This window comes from Haemorhous mexicanus, chromosome 2 (genome assembly GCF_027477595.1).
Source record: "Haemorhous mexicanus isolate bHaeMex1 chromosome 2, bHaeMex1.pri, whole genome shotgun sequence".
NCBI lineage: Eukaryota > Metazoa > Chordata > Aves > Passeriformes > Fringillidae > Haemorhous > Haemorhous mexicanus.
This window is the reverse complement of record NC_082342.1, coordinates 31,557,382-31,575,947: the sequence shown is the minus strand read 5'-3', so window position 1 is coordinate 31,575,947 and position 18,566 is coordinate 31,557,382. Positions and strand designations below refer to the sequence as shown.

The following is an 18,566-nucleotide window of genomic DNA, read 5'->3' as shown; positions in this document are numbered from 1 at the left end:
GGTGCCTGCTAAAATATCAGTGAACATGGTCTTTTTGTGGAAATAATCTGCTGAAGTCTGAAAGGAAATAAAGATTGCACACTGATCAGCAAGTGTAGTAGGTTCAGCATCTCTGAAAGTAAGAAGTTACCAGCCTTGTTCTGAACTGCTCAACACGAGCAGCAGTGGCTCAGAGCTGTGTGTGGGTACAGGTTTGCCATTGCTGCTGCCATGCTGACAGGCAGCATCTGTTGCTTACTGCCCTTTGGTCTGTGTTTCCAAGTTCTGGAGTTTTCCTTTATACAGGGGATGTGGTGTCGATTAAAACCACTTTGCATTGGAGCTGAAGATGTGTCCCATTTGGGAATGAGACTGTCCAGGGACTCTTTTTTGTCCCTCCCTCTGAATATTTAAGAGTAGTTCTAAAGATGAATTGTGTTTGAGCTGAGGAAACAGCTGTGTGTACCTGATCCTGCTCATCCTGGCCATGGTGTTGTGTTTAGAAAGCTTGAATGCAGCACCCCTCCAGTAACACAGCATTTAAAGGCAGATGAGTAGGAGGAAAGCTGAATTGCTGCAGTTACACCTGTTTATTTTCCTTTTTACTTTTTATTTTGTATTTATCTCAGATAGGCTGACAGTCAAGTGACAAGGTCTGTGTGGTTGCTATCTGATGATTTTAAGAACCACTGAACTTAAACAGAGCCCTAAAAATACAGTCCCTGTCTTGCAAACACTTTGGAATTCAGCAACAGCTATGAAATTACTGGATATACTCTCACATCCCTAAAGCTTTGAATATATAGGGAATGGGGAATAAATGAAGGAATGTACCTGTGTTATTGAGAGCTGGAAAAGATCTGTGCAGCAGCATCTGTTTTATACTTGTTTATGTAGTAAAGACTCACATTGCTTGGAGGCCTTTTATTTTTAGGCACCAGGGTCATTTTGTCTCACCTATTTTTGAGAATGAGGTAGAAATATATTTTAAGTCTTTGAGGATATAAATCCTAATGTTCAAACTTCATGTTTCCCCTTCTTTTTTTCTCAAGGTACTGCAACTGCTTTATGCAGAACTTTGAGTTGGAGCACTCATTTTTGAAGATTTCTCATTGTTTTTCTGCAACTCTGAAAGCAGAAAATGTGTTTGTTCTTCAGTTGTTAAATTCTTATAATTGTTTATCATCAAAGTGTAAATCAAATACTGCTCATCAATCTGGGCTGAATTGGCACTAATGAAATTTCAACAGGAGATGATGGTCAATTAATGAGATGTTGAGAACATAAGTTTTGATTTCAAAGTTGGTACTTTATTATTGACCTAGTCTAGTGTAGGTGTCTAAAATATTTGTTCTCTCCAGGGCTTGGATCAACTGCAAGGACAAATTCTCCTTTTAAACCAATTGTACAACAGAAACTTCTACAAGTGTGTATAGACTTGGATCAATAGTCTTGAAATATAATTTTTTATTTCTGTGTAAACTAGAGACTGTAATGAGAATTAATCATTGTCTTCCTTTATCCATCCAGATGTTTGCTCAGCTCTTGTGGAAAGCTTCTTCACTTAAGCAGATGCTGTGATAAATGACCTGTGAAATGGATGTGATACACAGATTTTTTTTTTTTTTTGCATTAGTTAAGAGGAAACTATGTTAAAAAACCCCAAAAACCACAACCCCAAAAAATCAGCCCAACATAGAATTATTTTCAGTTTGAATATAAGGCCAAGCAAGTAGTCCTATGCAAACCTGAGTATGAAAAACTGATACCTTGAGAAGACTCCTGAATCCCCAGCATCCCTTCTTGGGGTGTTTGCATAGAGAGGGTTGCAGCAGGATGTCGAATTGTTTGATTTAGTTTGCTCTGAGCACAGAGGGTGTCTCTTACAGTAGTCCACAGCCAGTCAGGTGGCTCAGAGGCCGTTCAGGTTGCCGTTGAACTCGATGGAACACACGGTGAGTACATGGAATTGCATGCCACGCTTGGGGCGCGGGGCAGGAGCACGCGGCTCTGCTGGCTCCTGGGAGCCTCAGAGTGCGTGTGGAGCGGGATGTTTTGGCAGGTGTGCAAATGGCACCGCTGTGAGCTGTGTGCCACGCTGCGCACAGGCAGGTAAATTCTGTGTCTAGGGACCCCTGAGGATTCCAGCATGGTGTTCAGTCAGGGATTGAACCTTGCTTCAACGTTACCATGGAGGTAGTTACAAAATTACTGGGCTGTTTGCTGTGTTACCGGGGTCAAATAATGGACCCTACAAACTGCAGAATTTCATCCTTTCCCTGGTTTTAACTTCTATTTCTGCAAGTAAGGGCATTTGAGCACAGCTGATGGCCGTGTCCAGAGTCTGTGGGTGCCTTGCTTCCTCTCCTGGGGCTTTCCCATTGCTTATAAGTGGTGAATAGAGGTGGGCAGATCCTGCGTGCTTGGACAATCCTCTCAAGCTTGTGCATCTTTCCTTCTGTGAAATAGAAAGAGGTGTTGTTCTTTTTCTAGCATTCAGTGCTGTTGTCTTCTGCAGCCTGTAGGCATGAAAGACTGATGAAACAGGTAATTTCTTTATAGAATATTTTTAACAGTAGATTTCAGTTGTCTTGAAGCAGACTGAGAGGAAGAGGCTCAGCATAGGCTGGACTATGGTAACTTTGTGCTGCTGAGGGTCAGGTTTTTGTTGATCCTTTTTCATGTACAGTGTCAGGAATCTTTCAAAATCAGGATGGGTAGCAGGAAGGGAAACCTTTTTTGCAGACCAGCACATTGAAAATCAAGGCTCTTGTTCCTGTGATGATGTAAACAGATCTTCAGCTGGTACATGGAGGGATGCTTTCCTCTAGAAGCTCTTAAAGAGATTCAGACCATGTGTCATGTCCAGCCACAATTACATGTCACTGTGAAACCAGAACACTGACCTTACTGATTTGGCTTTCACAATCATTTCTACAGAGCTGACTTCATTCCTGGTTTAAAAATTACTTGTAAATACATAACCCTGGGGGTTTGGATTTTGGTGGAGGTTTTTTTATATTTTATTTTGTTTGCTTTGTTTTGTACTGGTGTTTTTATCAACAATAGCCTGGCACTCTTAAAATTGCTTAAACAGGACCAGGGAGTAGTGGCCTGCAAGTGGTAAAGATCTGTTTCTTCTGTGTTGGAATAGTACACGGTGCAAGCTGTTACTCAGCTTCAAAGCTGTACAGAATGCCAGTGCTGGTGTCCCAGCAGGGATTCTCCAAGATAACAGCAGCACAGTGACGTGAGGGGAAGCTGCCAGTTGTGCTGATGGAGAGCGTGGACTGGCCTGGGACGTGATACCAGCCACGTCTCAAACACCACAGGGGGCACACTCACCTTGTTGTGCAAGAGACGGCGTGGGGGTGGCTGTTCTTTTCAAGGCAGTGTTCCAAATCCTGATTCATTACATCCAAAACTTAGTGTAGAGAGGGGTGGGTGGAGATGGGGATTGTCCCAGATAAGACTGATCAATTGCCTCTGGTCATCTTTGATCACAGGTCTGTGAAATGTCAGCACTTCAAAGTGATTTCATGAAATACTTGTGCAGGATGAGTACTGCATCCCAGTCTTAGAAATATCACTGGAGTTTGGGACAGCCATTAGCACTGCCATGGAAAGGAAACAGTCTGATTTGCCTCTGTAAACTTCAGCATCAACTTGCTGATAATTAGTCTTGATTTTTTTTTTTCCCTTCTGCACAATTGTGCATTCTGGGGAAAAAAAAGTTGTTATGCTTTAATGTAAAAAACCAGCAAACCCAGAAATATGGAGTCCAGTGAATGTTTTCCATGCAACATTAATATCTTTCATTTCACACCTAGAGTCTTTCCAAGATTATACATGAACCCTCCTAGACTTTGTGCTCAGTGTATTTGTTGCTAGACAGAATCAAGAGCTCTCCAGGAATGTACTGCTGCCCTGGGGAATTTTAACATCCCTTTCCAAGGAAGTTAGCAGGACGTGTATCCTGGTGAGTGGAGAGGTTTATAAAATATCCTGTTTTAGCACTGGTGCTATGCAGTTTTTGGACACATTCTCTGATTTCTGGCCTCAGTAAGGTGAACTGGCTCTTCCAGTTCCTTAACTTATCTGTCCTGCTGTATGAATAAGGCACAGGTGGTGGAACATGATCAGCATTTGAGTGAATCAGCAGGGTCTTATGCAAAAGAAGGTTTGAGTTGTCATCAGCTCCATGAATAGGGCTCTGAGGAACTCCTCATCTGGAGAGAAGTTGGTGAAAGTGGCAGAATTACAGTTTTAACAGCTGTCACTCCCTTTATTCCTGAGAACTGGAAGGATTTTTCTCTCTGTTCACAAAAATATTGTCTCAGGACAATGATTTTTCCTCAAATGCTTTTTGTCTACCACCCTAGCACTGCTGCTCAGGTCTGGAAAATTCTGCAAAATCTTTTTCAGTAACATGCTGTAATACTAATCAATACTGTTGAGTGTAAGGCCCCTGCAGTCCCAGTTTCTCAGTCTCAGGGGCTTTGTACCAAAACCAGGCTTTGAAGTCAGATCTGAAGTACTTTTTACAGTGTCTTGCATCATTTGTTATCTGTGAGGAGGAGGTTCAGTAGTATGGGTAGGACACAGATAAGTTTGTTGCTATGGCCATAAATTCACCTCTTCCTAGCAAATTCCCTGATGCTGATCCCAGCAGAAATGCCCATTGCTTGTGTGCAGTATATTTTCTCATTTCACCTGCTCCCATGCACCTGCCCCTACAGACTAAAAGGTGTCTGGTCTGTTTCTGCTTCTCTGGTCCTTGCTCTGAAACAACACTCCTCTTACTTGCTGGAGAGGGGGATGGCAGAAATATTGACAGGGACTAATTTTTTCTGTGGTCTTGAAGTGTTAGTTCTTTCTCCCTTACCAGGGAGGGCTGCTAGCATTTATTAGCTTTCCCCCAGTAGGATCTGAGCTTCGTACATTCACATTCGTGAGTGTGACTGTGCCATGTGACTATAACTGCAGAATGAATACTTCTGACTGTATGTTCTCATGTGATCTGTTCCACCAGCTTATGTTGAAATTGGGACAGCTTTTGTATTTTTTCATTGTACTTTGTCTTCCAGGAAATTGGCACTGGAGTTAAAAAGTAGATTTTATTGCACATTCAGTTGCTATTATGATTGCCTGAATGCAGCTCTTGGTTTGATGGGAAAGAAGCAGAAATGCTTTATTTGCAGTACTTACCTGAATCTGGGATTGAATTATTTTCTACTTCTGATGCTGGTGTTTACCTTGGCACCTTTTTGGTCAGGCAGAGGAAAGTCAAGTCACTGAATGTAAGATGCCACCTGCTCCCGTTTCCCCACGTAAAAGGATATTGAGAGAATAAAATCTCAAGTTAAACGGGACCTGTCCTAAGGAAAGTGCTGCAGCCTTTCCTCTGATCAGTAAAGGGGTTGGGAAATACTGGGTGTGTCTTTGATCTGTTTCCCAAGAGCTCAGCCTAGTCATCTGCACACGGGTGGGGAGACAAGAGGTTCCAGCTGCAGCCCAAAACAACTCTGTTTTAAGATGTGGGTGACTGGAGGCTGATGTTTGCTTTTCTTTTCTATGTGAAGACTGTAAACACTACTTTTCGTGCTTTTTACATTTATTAATAATATTGCCAGTGCTTTACATTGCTTTTCCCCCCCTTTTTCCCGTTTGTCTCCTCCAGTTCAGTAATGGTAGGCTCCGTGTGTTGCAGGTCACATGGTTCCATGACACATGTGTGTGTGTATATATGCGAGATGCCTGGGGACTCTGCTCAGACTGCCCTGAACTTCCCTCTTCAGAGCCACTCATCATTTCAGAGAAGTCATCTGCCACCATGATGGCTGGGGGCTTATCTGAAACCAAGCCAGCTACTCCAGAAGTTCAGCAGCTTGTTAACCAGGTGAGTTGCACCCTCTCTCTAGATTAAGTTACTTGTGTGCAAAAAGGCCATTCCTGAAACTTGTGTAAAGCCTGGGAGACTGAGCTGGGTTTTAAACTGAAGAAGCTCATGCTGAAAGTGGGAATCCTCTTGACTGACAGTGTTTTCTCAGCATCCTATGCAGGAAGTGCCTGGGTAAGACTGAGAAAAGCCCCTTTCTGTCTCCTCTTTGTCCATGGTCAGGCATGGAACTGGCTACCTTCAGTTAATGTCTGTATGAAGTTCCAAGCCCAGCTCTACTTATGCCAGCAGTGAGGTCACTTGTTTGAAATGAGATGTGGCATATTGGAAGGAAAGAGGTTGTACCTGGTAGAGTTCATTCCTCAGTGAAAGACTGCATAGGACAAACCACATGCTAGTATGCAGTAAAGAATTATACATGCAGGACAAAGCTTTTAAATTGTGTGTTCCCTGCTGGCATTATGTGTTTTCTAGAGTCACAGCTGTGATACAGGGGCTGCTGGTGGGGCAAGATGAGCTTGGCACAAGGCACACCACTTAGTGAGCCCAGTTGCCAGGTGTTTGGTTACAGGCAGTGGTCCTGAACTGGAGCAGCTGTGTGAGCAGCACCTCTGCAGATCCTCTAATGCTCTGCAGTGCAGCAGCTCTTTTTAAAGAAAGTATAAAATGCATCCTGAGGAATAAAAGGGGTTCCCACCCACCCAATCATCTTCACCCTTCTGCCTCCGAAAGATGAGCTCTTGTCCCTTTGGCAATTGCACTCAGGCACTCTTTGAGGAAACAAAAATAGGGAGCAGCAGGGCTGAATGCATTGGCCAACACTGCAGCACACTCACTATACCTGATGTGCAGTGCTCCCAGCTCTCTCCTTTGCTGTGTCACCGAGGACAGAGTTTGCACCACCATCCTTCCACATCATTTGCGATCTTGCAACTGAGTCCAGGCAGCCCAGTACTCTGACAGGGCTCTCTTCTATAGTCCACAGGTGGAGGGGATAACTTTAACATTCAGTTCACTGATTAGAAGACACTCCATGTTACAGGAGGTGTCTTATTTAGCAGAGTGATACAAATATGCTGGTAAATTGATACAGGTCTAAGTTACTCTTAGCAAAATGTAGCGACTGCAATCCCAGTTCTCAGGGGATGCCAGGGTGTTCTGCACTCCTGGTGTACAACACCCTCTGTGTCATCACACTGGGCATCCTCAGTGACTGGGAAGGAGGATGTGGGTTGAAGTCAGCTCTAGCCAGCAGTTTTCTTCAAAATTCTTTTGTCCAACCATTTAGTTTTTATACTCAGGGTTGGGCAGAGCCATGTGTTCACCCCCCCATGCCGGTCTGGCTAACTCAGGGGTGTGTTCTCTTTCTCTTACTGAACTCGGGAGTTTGTCATCATGACCACATGACCCCCTCCACTGACAGAGCTATTTATCAAAAACACCCTGTAGTCAGCCTTTGTGTTGAGATAGTCAGCTTATTTGCAAAAGCTGTGGTCAGTCACACCCTGCATTGTTCCTTGAGTTTCATGGGTGGAATGTCACACTCCCCAGCTCCTCTGAGCCTTCTTCCATTATAGGGCTTTACTGGTCAGTCTCAGCTGGGGTCACCAGAGCTGGGGACATGTACATGAGGGAGGGCTGGAGTTTGGGGTAGCGGGTTAGTCAGAGATGATTTACTGCAGAGCAGAAAGAGAAATGGATGATCTACAATTGTTTGGGGGGCACTGACTGAATTACTTGGGAGCGGTACCACTGTTCCTTCTATGCTGGCAGGAATGCTTAAAGGAGCAGCACTTGCAGAGATCAGAAATTCCCTTTTACCTATGGAGGGGAGACCCTAGCAGGGCACTTGTAGCACCTTTGTGTATTTGCCATTCTAGTTTCCTGTTTAAGATGGGGCCAGCTGAGGGCTGTGAAATGTAATTAATGAGTCTGTGAAATGCCTAGAGAACCATACCAGATACTGAGCTTCATTTGCAATGCTGGGCTGTGCTATTTATGGGTCACCAGAAATCTTGCAGTGTATATTGGAGGTGAAACCACAGCACTTGGGTGTCCATGAGCGAACAGGCACTTGGAAATGTGAATGCTGGTTTCAGGCAGTGCTAATGCTCCCAGAGTACAGGGCACACATGGAATCTGAAATGTGGATAGTGCAAAGTTTCTATTGGATTCCAGAAATGGACTGATCCTAATTTTAGTGTTCTTTTGTTCTTAGTAGCTTTAGGAAAATGAAAACAGATTGTTCTTTGCTCTTTATTTTCTGCAAGGTGAAATTTCTGCCCTGTGCTGACAGCAGGAGAGAGAACGCTTTCTGGTCCTTTCCCCCTTTGCAGAGAGTTTGGTATAGTTCTCTAAGGAAAATATTCTTATGGGAACCTTATGTTGGGGAAATCCTGCTATCCTTTCAGCATAAGTGCCACCCTTTCATGAAGCAATTCTGGGGGCTTTTATGCTCTGGTGAGCAGAGAAGCAATTTCAATGATTTCAGTGAAGCTGTGAAGAGCGTTTGCAGAACTAGGGATGCTCAAGGTCTGTCTGCTCATAGGATTACATAATTATTTACTTATACCTGTGCCTTGTCTCTAGCCATCATTAGTGAGCTGAGGAATGTTATTTATTTGGTCTCCCTCTTTTACAGCTGTTGCCCAAAACTGAGGAATGTTTTGGGCTTAGGATGCTGTTAGATAAGAGCTTAGGAATGTTAATTTTTTCACCCAAAGATTAAGGAGCTGTTTGTCTTCTTGATTTTACTGAAGGCTCGGTCTGCAAATAACAAATGGGGGATGTAGTGGCCAGAGGAGAGAGAGCAAAACTGGAGAGAAGTGGCTTTGTTTTGTTTTGTTCTGAGAGAGGAATATCATGGACCAAAAGTTGCCACTTAGGAGCATTCTAGGAGGCCTCTGCCCCAGTCAGCTGGAAGGTTGTCAGGAATTAAAATTTCCCTGGTTTGCCAGAGTTGGCAGCTCTTCAAGTGAAAGTATAGTTGTCTGTTCCTGGGGATAGAAACCCTGTGGAAGCTACTCAGCAGAAGAGCAGGGTAAGAGATCATGAGAAAGCTGAACAGGATGATAATTTCTGGCTCTTTGGAAACAATCTGGATGTTCCTTGGATGCTTTCTGTGGCCTTCCTGCTAGGAAGGAATGTCATGGGAGTGGCAGCCATCTGTAGATGCTTGTGCTGGGAAAGCTAATTAATTCAGTGGGTTCCTGTGAAACAGGTGGGTGGTGAGAAGCGCTGAGGTGCTGCTGGCCCAGCCCAGGGCAGCCTGAGCAGGCTGGCACTGACACTGCTCCTCTGCCCAAACTCAGTAATGCAGCCGGTCATCAGCGTGGCTGTCATGTGCAGAGGGGCACCGCATCACCCAGCCTGGGACAGATTGTTTCTGCTTTCTGTGTGGTGGTCATGCAGCCATCATGAAATGGAAGAGTTATTATTTCTTGGAGAAGTAAAGAAGGGCAATAGCAAAACCACTGCCTTGGACTTCTGGAGGGAAGACTTTGGCCTGTTTGGCAGACTGGTTGAAAGAGTCCCTTGGGAGGCAGTCCTGAAGGGCAGAGAGATCCAGGAAGGCTGGGCATTCTTCAAGAAGGAAATCCTAAAGTTGCAAGAGCAGGGTGTCCCCATGTGCCAAAAGACAAGCTGGTGGGGAAGAAGACTGAACAGAGGGTTTTGGCTGGAACCCAGGGTAAAAAGTAGAGTTTATAAGCTTTGGAAGATGGGGCAGGCAATTCAGGAGGATTACAAGGTGTTGTGAGGTTATGCAAAAAGTCAGAAAGGCAAAAGCCCTGTTAGAACTTAACTCTGGTCACTGCCAAAAGCAATGACAAATAGTGTTCTTATGAATACATAAGCAACAAAAAGAGGGCTAAGTAGAATCTGCATCATTTGCTGGATGTTGATGAAATCATTGCCACCAAACAATACAGAAAAGGATGAGGTATTTAAAGCCTTTTTAATCTCAATCATTAATAGTCAGACCAGTTTTCCTACCAGCTCCCTGAGCTGTAAGACAGAGACAAGGAACACAATGAAGCTCCCACAATACAGCAGGAAGCAGTAACCTGCTTCTCCACTTAAACATGTGTAAATCTATGGGGCTGGATGGAATCCACCTGAGGGTACTGAGGGAGCTCATGGAAGAGCTCTCCAAGCCACTGTCCATGATTTACCGGTGGTCCTGGTGAACCAGGGAGGTCTCACACAACTGGAGTTTGGCTAATTTGATACCCCTCTAAAACAACATCTACAAGAATGGTAGCAAGGAGGATCAAGGGAACTACAGACCTGTCAGGTTGACCTCAGTGCCTGGGAAGGTCAAGGAACAGCTCATCCTGAGTGCCATCACACAGCATGTGCAGGGCAACCAGGGATTCAAGCCCAGCCAGCATGGGTTCATGCAAGGCAGGTTCTGCTTGACCAACCTGATCTCTTTCTGTGACCTGCCTAGCAGATGAAGGAAAGGCTGTGGATGTTGTCTCCCTGGACCTCAGTAAAGCTTCTGACTCCAGTTCCTGCAGCATTCTACTGAAGAAGCCTGGACAGGTGCACTGCCCACTGGGTGAAAAAACTGGCTGGATGGCTGGGCCCAGGGAGAGGTGGTTACATCTGGCTGGCCAGAGGTGGTGCACCTAGGGCTCAGTGTTCAGGCCAGTCCTGTTTAATATATTTACTGATGATTTGGATGAGGAGCTTGAGGGTGCCCTCAGTCACTTTGTGGAGTTTCGTTAAGGGAGTATGTGTGGAAGGATGAAAACTGGAGTGGTATATGTGAAAGAAATCCCTAAGTATCAACCTGCCAATCATTTTTCCCTTTCTTTTTACAGGTGAAGCTACAGTTTGAAAGCCAGGCAGGCATGAACTGTGCTGTCTTTACAGCCATAGTATATAAGACTCAAGTGGTTGCTGGGACAATGTACTTTATTAAGGTTTGTATATATTATAGGAGGGAGTGTTTTGGAATTAAATGATACAGGTGACTTGCAGAGTAGCTTACAGCCAAAAAGAGAAGCAAACATCGTAGAAAACTGTCTGATGTGAGTAACAGAAGTGGGGACTACCTCCAAATACTTATAAAATTCCTCTGTTTGGCACCACTGTAAGCAGGAATATACATATTATAAAACACGTGCTGTGCTTATTCAGATGTGACTGGTAAGCTTCTTGGGATCATCCCCCTCAAGGACTATAGATTACCTTCTCAACTCAAATTATTTCAACAAGTCCTAACTGATCTCCTGTTTCCTTTCAAGGCTAAATAGTATCTGAGTCCTTCAGTTGTGTTTGTTGGGATGAAATTGAAGTCAGCTTGAGGAACTGATGGAGAGATAGAGTCAATTTTGCGATGCAGTGCACACATGTCTGCTGACTAGTTTTGCATGCAGGCAGGTGTGTTGATGTTTTGGTTTTTGATGTGTCAGGTGCTGCAGAGGTACACAGCCTGCCTGCTGGTTCTTTCTGTATTTTCAAAAACACCCCTGCTGCTGCAGAGGAAAAATGGGTAATGCTTAATTTGGAGCCCTTTGATGGCACCATTCCTTCTCTACTGGAAACCCTGACCGATGGATGTGAGCAGCTTTCTGTGAAGTAGCACAGAAGAAATGTCTGGGTGTATTTTTCATCTGAAGGCCAGCAAGCACTGCTGAGCAGCAGGCTAGCCTCCTGGAGCAGAGCAGGCATGGCCTGTGACTGCTGAAACCCCATGCGTGTGTGAGCATGTGCCCGACAGGGTATGCCATGTTTCAAGGGAACTGGAAGACTTCTTTTATTAGAGGAATTGGCATGTAATGTTTGGGTGAGAATAATTCTGCAGAGAGACACTTTGAGCATTAGCTCCACACTTCTCACACTTAGTTGATCCCAGGAAGGACACTTGCTGCCAAACCTTCTTCTTTCCCAGGTACTTCCTTAAAAGAACCCTTAACTCAGAAACAAAGATTGATGTATTACTGAACTTGGAAGAAATCCATTTGTAACACTGGAAATGGATGATTTGTCTCTTATTTCCCAATTTTACCAGTGATAGAAAACACCACTGATGGAATACATTCTCACTTTAGCATTAACTAGAACAAATTCTGTCACAAAATTAATTATTTTATATTTCTGAATCTTCCACCTCACTGATGTTTTACCAGCAGACTTCCAGCTGAGATGCAACCCAAGGATAGTGCCCCACTGCAGCCACCAGAAAGCATGTAAAAACCTCTTGGAGCCCAAGGCATTGAAGTTTCCATGTCCCTCACCAAGGGAAGAGTTTAGCACCTGTTGTGCTTGGCTCTTTAAGAATGAAATTTTACAGCTTCCTACCAAGTCTTTATGTGAGGACTTTCTAGGGGGGAAGGTGATTTTCTCTGGAAGAGTATTTATTCCAGGCATTCCCATGCGCTCCCAGAAGCCCCAGGATATGTCAGGTTCCCTGTTCAGGCACTGACGTGTTTGGAGTAACTCTGCAGACCAGGGATCCTGGCTTTCAGGTTGTCATTGCTTCTCAGGACCATGTGCTGGTCTTTCTGTATTAGATCTTTCTGTACCCTTTGGGAGCTGACATGGTGTCTGCACTGTGTCCCACCCCCAAGTCATGGAGGTTTCATCATTGTCTCTTGTCTCCTACCAGCATGTCAGGAAGCTGTGAGCAAATGTGCTGGCATCCTGGTGCCTGAAATAGGACACCATCAAAACTTTTCTCCTGTTGCATCTTCTGGTGCTTCCACATCCAAGCAGTTCTGCTCCTTTTCCCTTTACCTGAAGTTGAGGGTTTTTAATACAGTTTTCTACAGGTGCAGAGTTTCTGCCACCAGTTACTACCCAAACTTAGATAAGAGCTGTTGAAGTAAAAATGAAGGTACATCTAAAATTAAGATCCTGAGCAAAGATATTCTTTCAAGAATGTAAAGAACAGCCTTTTGTTTGAACATGCTTTGAGGCCATGATCCTAACTTCCCTGCTCTTTTGGTTTCTAGGTCCAAGTTTCCGATGACAAATATGTCCATTTAAAGGTGTTTCAGAGTCTTCCTCATGAGAACCTAGGTCCCAGCCTCGTCAGTTTTCAGACTGGCAAAACCAAAGATGACCCTCTGACCTACTTCTAAGACACTATGTGTTGCAGTGCCTCACCTCTGCAAATCCTATGGGAATTCTGCCCACGACAGTAAATAAAATAAGTTTGGAAAGCTATTGTCCATATTTTCCTTTTGCTGCTGATACACCTGCAGAGGTCTTTCTTGTTACCTTTCATGTCTGTCATAAGACTAAAATATTTTTAATTAAGATATAGAATAAACATAAGATTATCTGGAATATAAAAAACAGTTAAGGAAAAATAGCTGAGCAAGATAATAATCAATAGTGAAAACCAGTGAACACTAACACACCAGTCAACGATGCCATCTCAAGTCAAAAGAAATGTTTATTGTTATAAATGCCGAAATGCTTGTCCAGCTCAAGTTCCTTTCCAGGACTTTTCCATAGGACTGAGAACACAAGCAAGCTAGTTTGGGATTTTAAACTCACACACCCTCTATGGGACATTACATGCTACTGCTGCAAGAGGATGAGCAGGATTACCAAGGGAATGTTTGTTTCAAACTACTGTAAGCCTCCTTTGCCTTCCTTGCAAAATTGCTTCAGCTCAAGTCTCTCATCAAGTCTTTGCCCATAAAATACAAAGCACAATTTAAATCTACACATATATTCACAGTTGCAAAACAGCACAGAAAAGACTGAGGCTTTCCTCTTGTTCCTTGCTGCAAATATATGAGTGCTGGTGTCATTCCCCTTCTGATGTCCAGACCAAGAAAGTCCACAGACAGGACTCAGCCACAGTATTCTCGTTAAGTTGCACTAAAGCCTAAGTTAAGTTGCAATAAAAGTAGGGTTTACATTAGTGCAGGTATTAGGAGAGCCCTGTGACTCTCAGGTTTGGAGATTGCACAGGAAGGGAATGGCATAAAAGAAATTGATTTTTTACATCCTGTCATTAAAAAAAAAGACACTTTTTTCTGCCTTTGTTGGTGCAAGAATCAACATTTTGCAGCCTGTAGAAAATGCACATAAGAACCAGCCAGGGAAACACAGCAGAGAAGGTTGCTAGAAATAAGCCAGTTCATCGTGCTTTGTCTTGCTGCCCTGGTAACTGTGGAGGCTCAGCTGCTCATTCTCGTGGGGGAGGCTCTTGAACACCCGCAGGTGCATGAACTCCTCATTCCCAAGATGGACCTGCAAAGCACGAAACCCAGTGAGATCCCTGCAGGGGAGCCTGCAGCAGGAGGGGTGGCAGAGGCTGGGCTGGTTTGAGGATGCAGCAGCAGACAGGCAGTAAGAAAAACCACTGGCTTGTTTTAAACCAGACTAGGAGCTGTGACTTTGCAGAAATACCACCTAATTTCCCATGAAAATGGAAAAAAGAGGATCTCTCTACTTAACAGATAGGGAGAAGGGCTGGGAGGTGGATATTTGTGGGTTTTTAATGCACAGTTTTTTTTCTTATTAAGGTCAAATCGTAAGCATTATCCTCTAGTTAAGAAAGGAAAAAACCCCACCATTCCAAAGATTATACATTACACATTAATATATAGAAGAAACAACCCAGTGTCCTCTACCTTGATGAAGTAGTTTGTTCCAGCAACCAGCTGAGTTTTAAACTCCACTGCAGTGAAGACATCAAAGGTTTTTCCTTCTTTTTCTTCTATCTGAGCTTTTACCTTAAGGAAACAATAGGTTCTTTAGGAATGATGCAAGATTCAAGATTTAGGACTTCAGGCTTACAGTTCACTGCTGCTGAATTCCCCAACACAGAGTTCCTGCTTTTCCAAGACATTAAAAGATCAAAATGAATCATGTTAAGTTTTGTGTGAAAGCAGGACCAGGAATCTAGGGAGGTGGCAAAGCTGAGTCAGAGGTGGGAGTCAGTCACTACAGGCTGACACCAAGTCTGGAAAACACTTGATAGTTCTTTCAGCATGTCTGCTGGAATCTGTGTTTTCAAACTGCAAAACAGTGCTCAGGAGGTCAAAATAACCTTGCAGTACCCAAGAGGGAGCCATGAACTCCTGAGATGCAGCTCTTCTCTCCTGCACTGGGCACTGGAGCACATTGTGGCTATATGGAAAATTCTTGGTCAGGAAAACAGATTTCAGCCTTTGTTTTGCAGGGCAAGGTGAGTTAGTCTTGGAGTTCTTGCTTGCAAAGTCCTAGCCTGCTCCAGGCTGCACTTCCTGCTCTGCATCATTGCATAGCCCTCCCTTCACTCCCAAGGCAGTAGTACCAGCAATGAGTAGATCCTCCAGCTGTATGGTGTACTTCTCTTTCTTCCTAAATTCAAGGAAAATAGATACATCTGCTCTCCTGCCTAAATTCCCACAGGCTTCCTTGGTGAAAAACAAGTGCCAACTTGCCACTGGTCAGGTGCTGTAGGTGAAGCAGGAACAGAACCATTCCTGCAACAGGGTGTGTTCTCCCACCTCTCCAAGTCCCAGAACTCTGGTGCCTTTTCAGTGACCATCCTGTCCCTGTGAGCTGTGTCCATGCTTTTTACCTTCTCTCAGAGGCCATACCTCTACACTCCCTCCAGGTTATGATCAGTGTGTCACAAGCAAGATAATGATGTTTGGACACTCTCTTGTTTGCTTTTTGCCATATGGAAATCCAAGCTGCATTCTGAGATGCACTGAAGGGCACAGCCCCAGAAAGAGCCATGATTCAGTCCTGCCTCCTCCCCTTCTCCTGAGTCAGAGGTTGGAGCAAGTGGCTTCAGTTTTCATCACACTTTTAAAAATTTTAAGCAGCAGGGCAGACATAAGTCTCCCACTGACCCTATCCTGTCCTGTGCTCCTTTAGCAATCCTAGGCACTGGGCAGCTTTGGTTTCTGAGGTCACTAAATCACCCCAGCTCAGCACATTTTGTATTTCCACCAGCGAGCTGAATACTGGGCCCTGGGTGCAGAGAGCTCGGAGTCCTGCAGCTGCAAACTTGTCAGGGTGTTTGTGGCAGTGAGTCACCACAGCATGTGACAAACCAGTGTTCTGAGTCAGTGTGGAAAAGGAGATCCCAGACAGAAATACTCTCCCAAAGTCCTGGTTCTTGATCTCAGTCTGGATTTGGGAGTCCTGGAGGACAGGAGCCAGCACTGTGTCCTGCTGGTACCAAAGTTAATGGCCTACTGGGCTGTATCAGCAGGAGCCTGGCCAGAAGACAGGAGAGTGATTACTGCCCTTTACTTGGCCTTTGTTAGAAAATGTGGAATCCTGTGCCCAGTTCTGGGTCCCCAGTAAGCCAGACACCAATAAACTGTAGTGAGCCCAGTGAAGGGTGACAGGAGCACTCCATGAGCACACCAGGATGGCTGGAGCACTTGTGCTGTAAGGAGAGGAAGAAAAAAAGCTTGCTCAGCCCAGAGAAGAGAAGCAGGCTTTGAAAAAAACTTTCCAGTGCCTACAAGAAGCCAGGGTTTTACAGGGATTAAACTTTCCAGATGCCAGAAGAATGAGACACAATGGCCATAAACTGAAATTGGAGGCTCAGACTGGATATAAAGAGAAACATTTCCCCTGAGGACATTCCTGCAGTAAGCAGGAGTGTTCAGAGAAGCTGTGCAGTTTCCATCCTTGGAAGTTTTCAAGACCTGACAGAAGAAAGCTCTGAGCAGCCTGAGGATGCTGACCCTGGGCTCAGGCAGGAGGTGCAGTCCCTTCCCACCCAAACAATCCATAATTCAGTCACAGGTTTGGAAATGATCATGCTCTGAAGGCTCTCCACTGCCCTGCACTCCCAGAGCAGACACCTAAAAAACAGATGGTTCAGAATCACCCTGCATAAGCTCTGCCACAGTTACCAGTGAGGAGCCAAAGCTAAACAGGCCTGGGTAGAAATCCTTGCTGTGAGGAGGCTGTTTCTATGGGATTCCTAAGCCAGACACTGCCAAAGGAAGCCTTCCTGCCCCGTGTGACACTACACCTACTGTGGGTCACAAAACTGAACAGCACTGGGCCATCACAAGGATTCTTACGAAACTGTAAAATGAAGGCAAGAACTGGAAAAGCAGGAACAGGGGATATGTTTATGGCAAGCAAACTGGCAGGCTGTAATAAATCTCCACAAAGACCTGACTTTAAGCAAACAAAATTATTTGAGAAGGCTACCTCAATTTAACAAAATGTTTTCTCCAGCAGTGTACAGATGAGGATATGAGTGCATGGGTATGTTTCAAGTTTGGGTTTTCCCACCTATATTTCATTAAAGGAAGTAATTTAAATTGGCAGTCAAAACAAGCTGGATAAACTTTAAAGTATTTAGGAGATTTAAATAAAAACATGAGATTTTTGGTTAATTCTGTTAACTTCTGAATCCAACAGGGTTTTGGTTTTGGATTACCAAACCACTGCAGTGTGCTACAGAACAGAAAGTCAGGATTTCAAACCTAGTTTTAAGCCATGTTAATTGTATATCTGCATTACCTTTAACATGACATGTAGGCCTTTTCAGGTCAAAGCAATAGTTACGATTCTCAGCAATTCTCAATCATGTTCTCATTGCTGCAAACTCAGGCTGGTGCTTAGGAGATGCACGTCTCTCGCTTTTCCTAAAACACATATTCCTCAGACTGTACAAGCTAAATGTTAATTTCAGTGGCTGGCTGCTGTGCCTTCGGGTGCTCTGTATGTGTTTGGGAACTCCTCCTGCCTGAGGAACAGGCCCAGGCAATGACAAAGTGTCAGAAGCTGGAGCGCATCCTTCATCTTTGCTCTCCAGCTTACCACATCCTAACCAACAAAGCCAAAAAGCAGAAGGAACTTGAGCTTCTGTAACAAAAAAAAAAAGAACATGTTCTTTGAAAGAACTTAGTTGCACAATGGCATTTTTGGAGTAAAAGCATGTGATCCAATAACATGAGCAGTAGTCTAAGATACTGTAAGTAACATCAGGATTTGGAGCCGGCAGTGGTTGGAGCTGAATTCTGTGTTGGGGAAAAGAAGAAGCGGCGAAGAAGCTTTCTTGCTTATTCCACGTTTCACCCCCTCAAAAAAAACCCAAACAATCCCCCCCTCCCAGGCAAACAACAAAGAACCAAAACCCCAAACGTATGCACAAGGTTCAGATTCTGTAAGAAGCACGGGAGCTCCTTCCCCGAGCTCTAGGCAATGGCTCTGCCGGGTTTCCCCGCGCACCCAGCGCTGCCCACGGGTCCCTCTGGAATCGAAAGGGCCACGCCAGGCGGGCTCAGGGAAGGAGAGCTCCGGGAGCCGGCGACTGCTCCGTGCACTCCCCATTCCTTCCACCTTTTACACGGGGGGCGGTGTCTCGGCTCAGCCGCGCAGAGCAATGGCCGAGCCCACGCTGGGCCCGCACAGGCCCCGCACGGGCCTTTCCCCGCCGGCGGGGCCCTCCCGGGGCGCGCCCGGCCCCTCACCTGCTCCGCCATCCGCTGCGTCTCGTCAGTGGCGGGCCGGGCCGCCGAGGCACCCCCGCACAACATGGTGGCACCGCTCCACTCCGGGCCGATCCTGCCCCTCGGGCGGGTCGGGGCGGTGTGGGGGGCAGCGCCGGGCACGGGGCTGGAACCTGAGGGCGGGAGCTCGGCGGCCGGGGCCGGCTCCGGCTCCGCCCAGCCAGGGGCGGGGGCAGCGCGGCCCAGCGGGACCAGGCATCGCGGCCCGACGGCCGATGGAAGACAAAACCAGCCCAAAGCGA

The 18,566-nt window shown here is 45.3% G+C and overlaps 2 protein-coding genes across 2 annotated transcripts; one reads left to right on the top strand and one right to left on the bottom strand.

The window, feature by feature from the left end:
* Positions 1-33: 33 nt before the first annotated feature.
* Positions 34-13,054, top strand: LOC132323204 (cystatin-A-like). Its single transcript, XM_059838153.1, has 3 exons — positions 34-5,878; positions 10,705-10,806; positions 12,841-13,054. Exons 1-3 carry the CDS (start codon positions 5,726-5,728, stop codon positions 12,967-12,969), a joined length of 384 nt encoding a protein of 127 aa, XP_059694136.1. The 5' UTR covers positions 34-5,725; the 3' UTR covers positions 12,970-13,054.
* A 214-nt stretch (positions 13,055-13,268) lies between these two features.
* On the bottom strand, positions 13,269-18,466 carry LOC132323205 (cystatin-B-like). The gene is made up of 3 exons (XM_059838154.1): positions 18,286-18,466; positions 14,479-14,580; positions 13,269-14,095 (listed from the first exon to the last, which is right to left on the bottom strand). Exons 1-3 carry the CDS (start codon positions 18,349-18,351, stop codon positions 13,967-13,969), a joined length of 297 nt encoding a protein of 98 aa, XP_059694137.1. The 5' UTR covers positions 18,352-18,466; the 3' UTR covers positions 13,269-13,966.
* Between the last annotated feature and the right edge of the window lie 100 nt (positions 18,467-18,566).

Excerpts from the sequence above, each read along its gene's own strand:
- LOC132323204 (XM_059838153.1), top strand. The coding sequence starts at position 5,726 with ATGCGAGATGCCTGGGGACTCTGCTCAGACTGCCCTGAACTTCCCTCT. Across the intron at positions 5,879-10,704 it reads TTCAGCAGCTTGTTAACCAG|GTGAAGCTACAGTTTGAAAG; the intron begins GTGAGTTGCACC and ends TTCTTTTTACAG. Across the intron at positions 10,807-12,840 it reads GGACAATGTACTTTATTAAG|GTCCAAGTTTCCGATGACAA; the intron begins GTTTGTATATAT and ends TTTGGTTTCTAG.
- LOC132323205 (XM_059838154.1), bottom strand. The coding sequence starts at position 18,351 with ATGTTGTGCGGGGGTGCCTCGGCGGCCCGGCCCGCCACTGACGAGACG. Across the intron at positions 14,581-18,285 it reads CGCAGCGGATGGCGGAGCAG|GTAAAAGCTCAGATAGAAGA; the intron begins GTGAGGGGCCGG and ends TGTTTCCTTAAG. Across the intron at positions 14,096-14,478 it reads GAACAAACTACTTCATCAAG|GTCCATCTTGGGAATGAGGA; the intron begins GTAGAGGACACT and ends CGTGCTTTGCAG.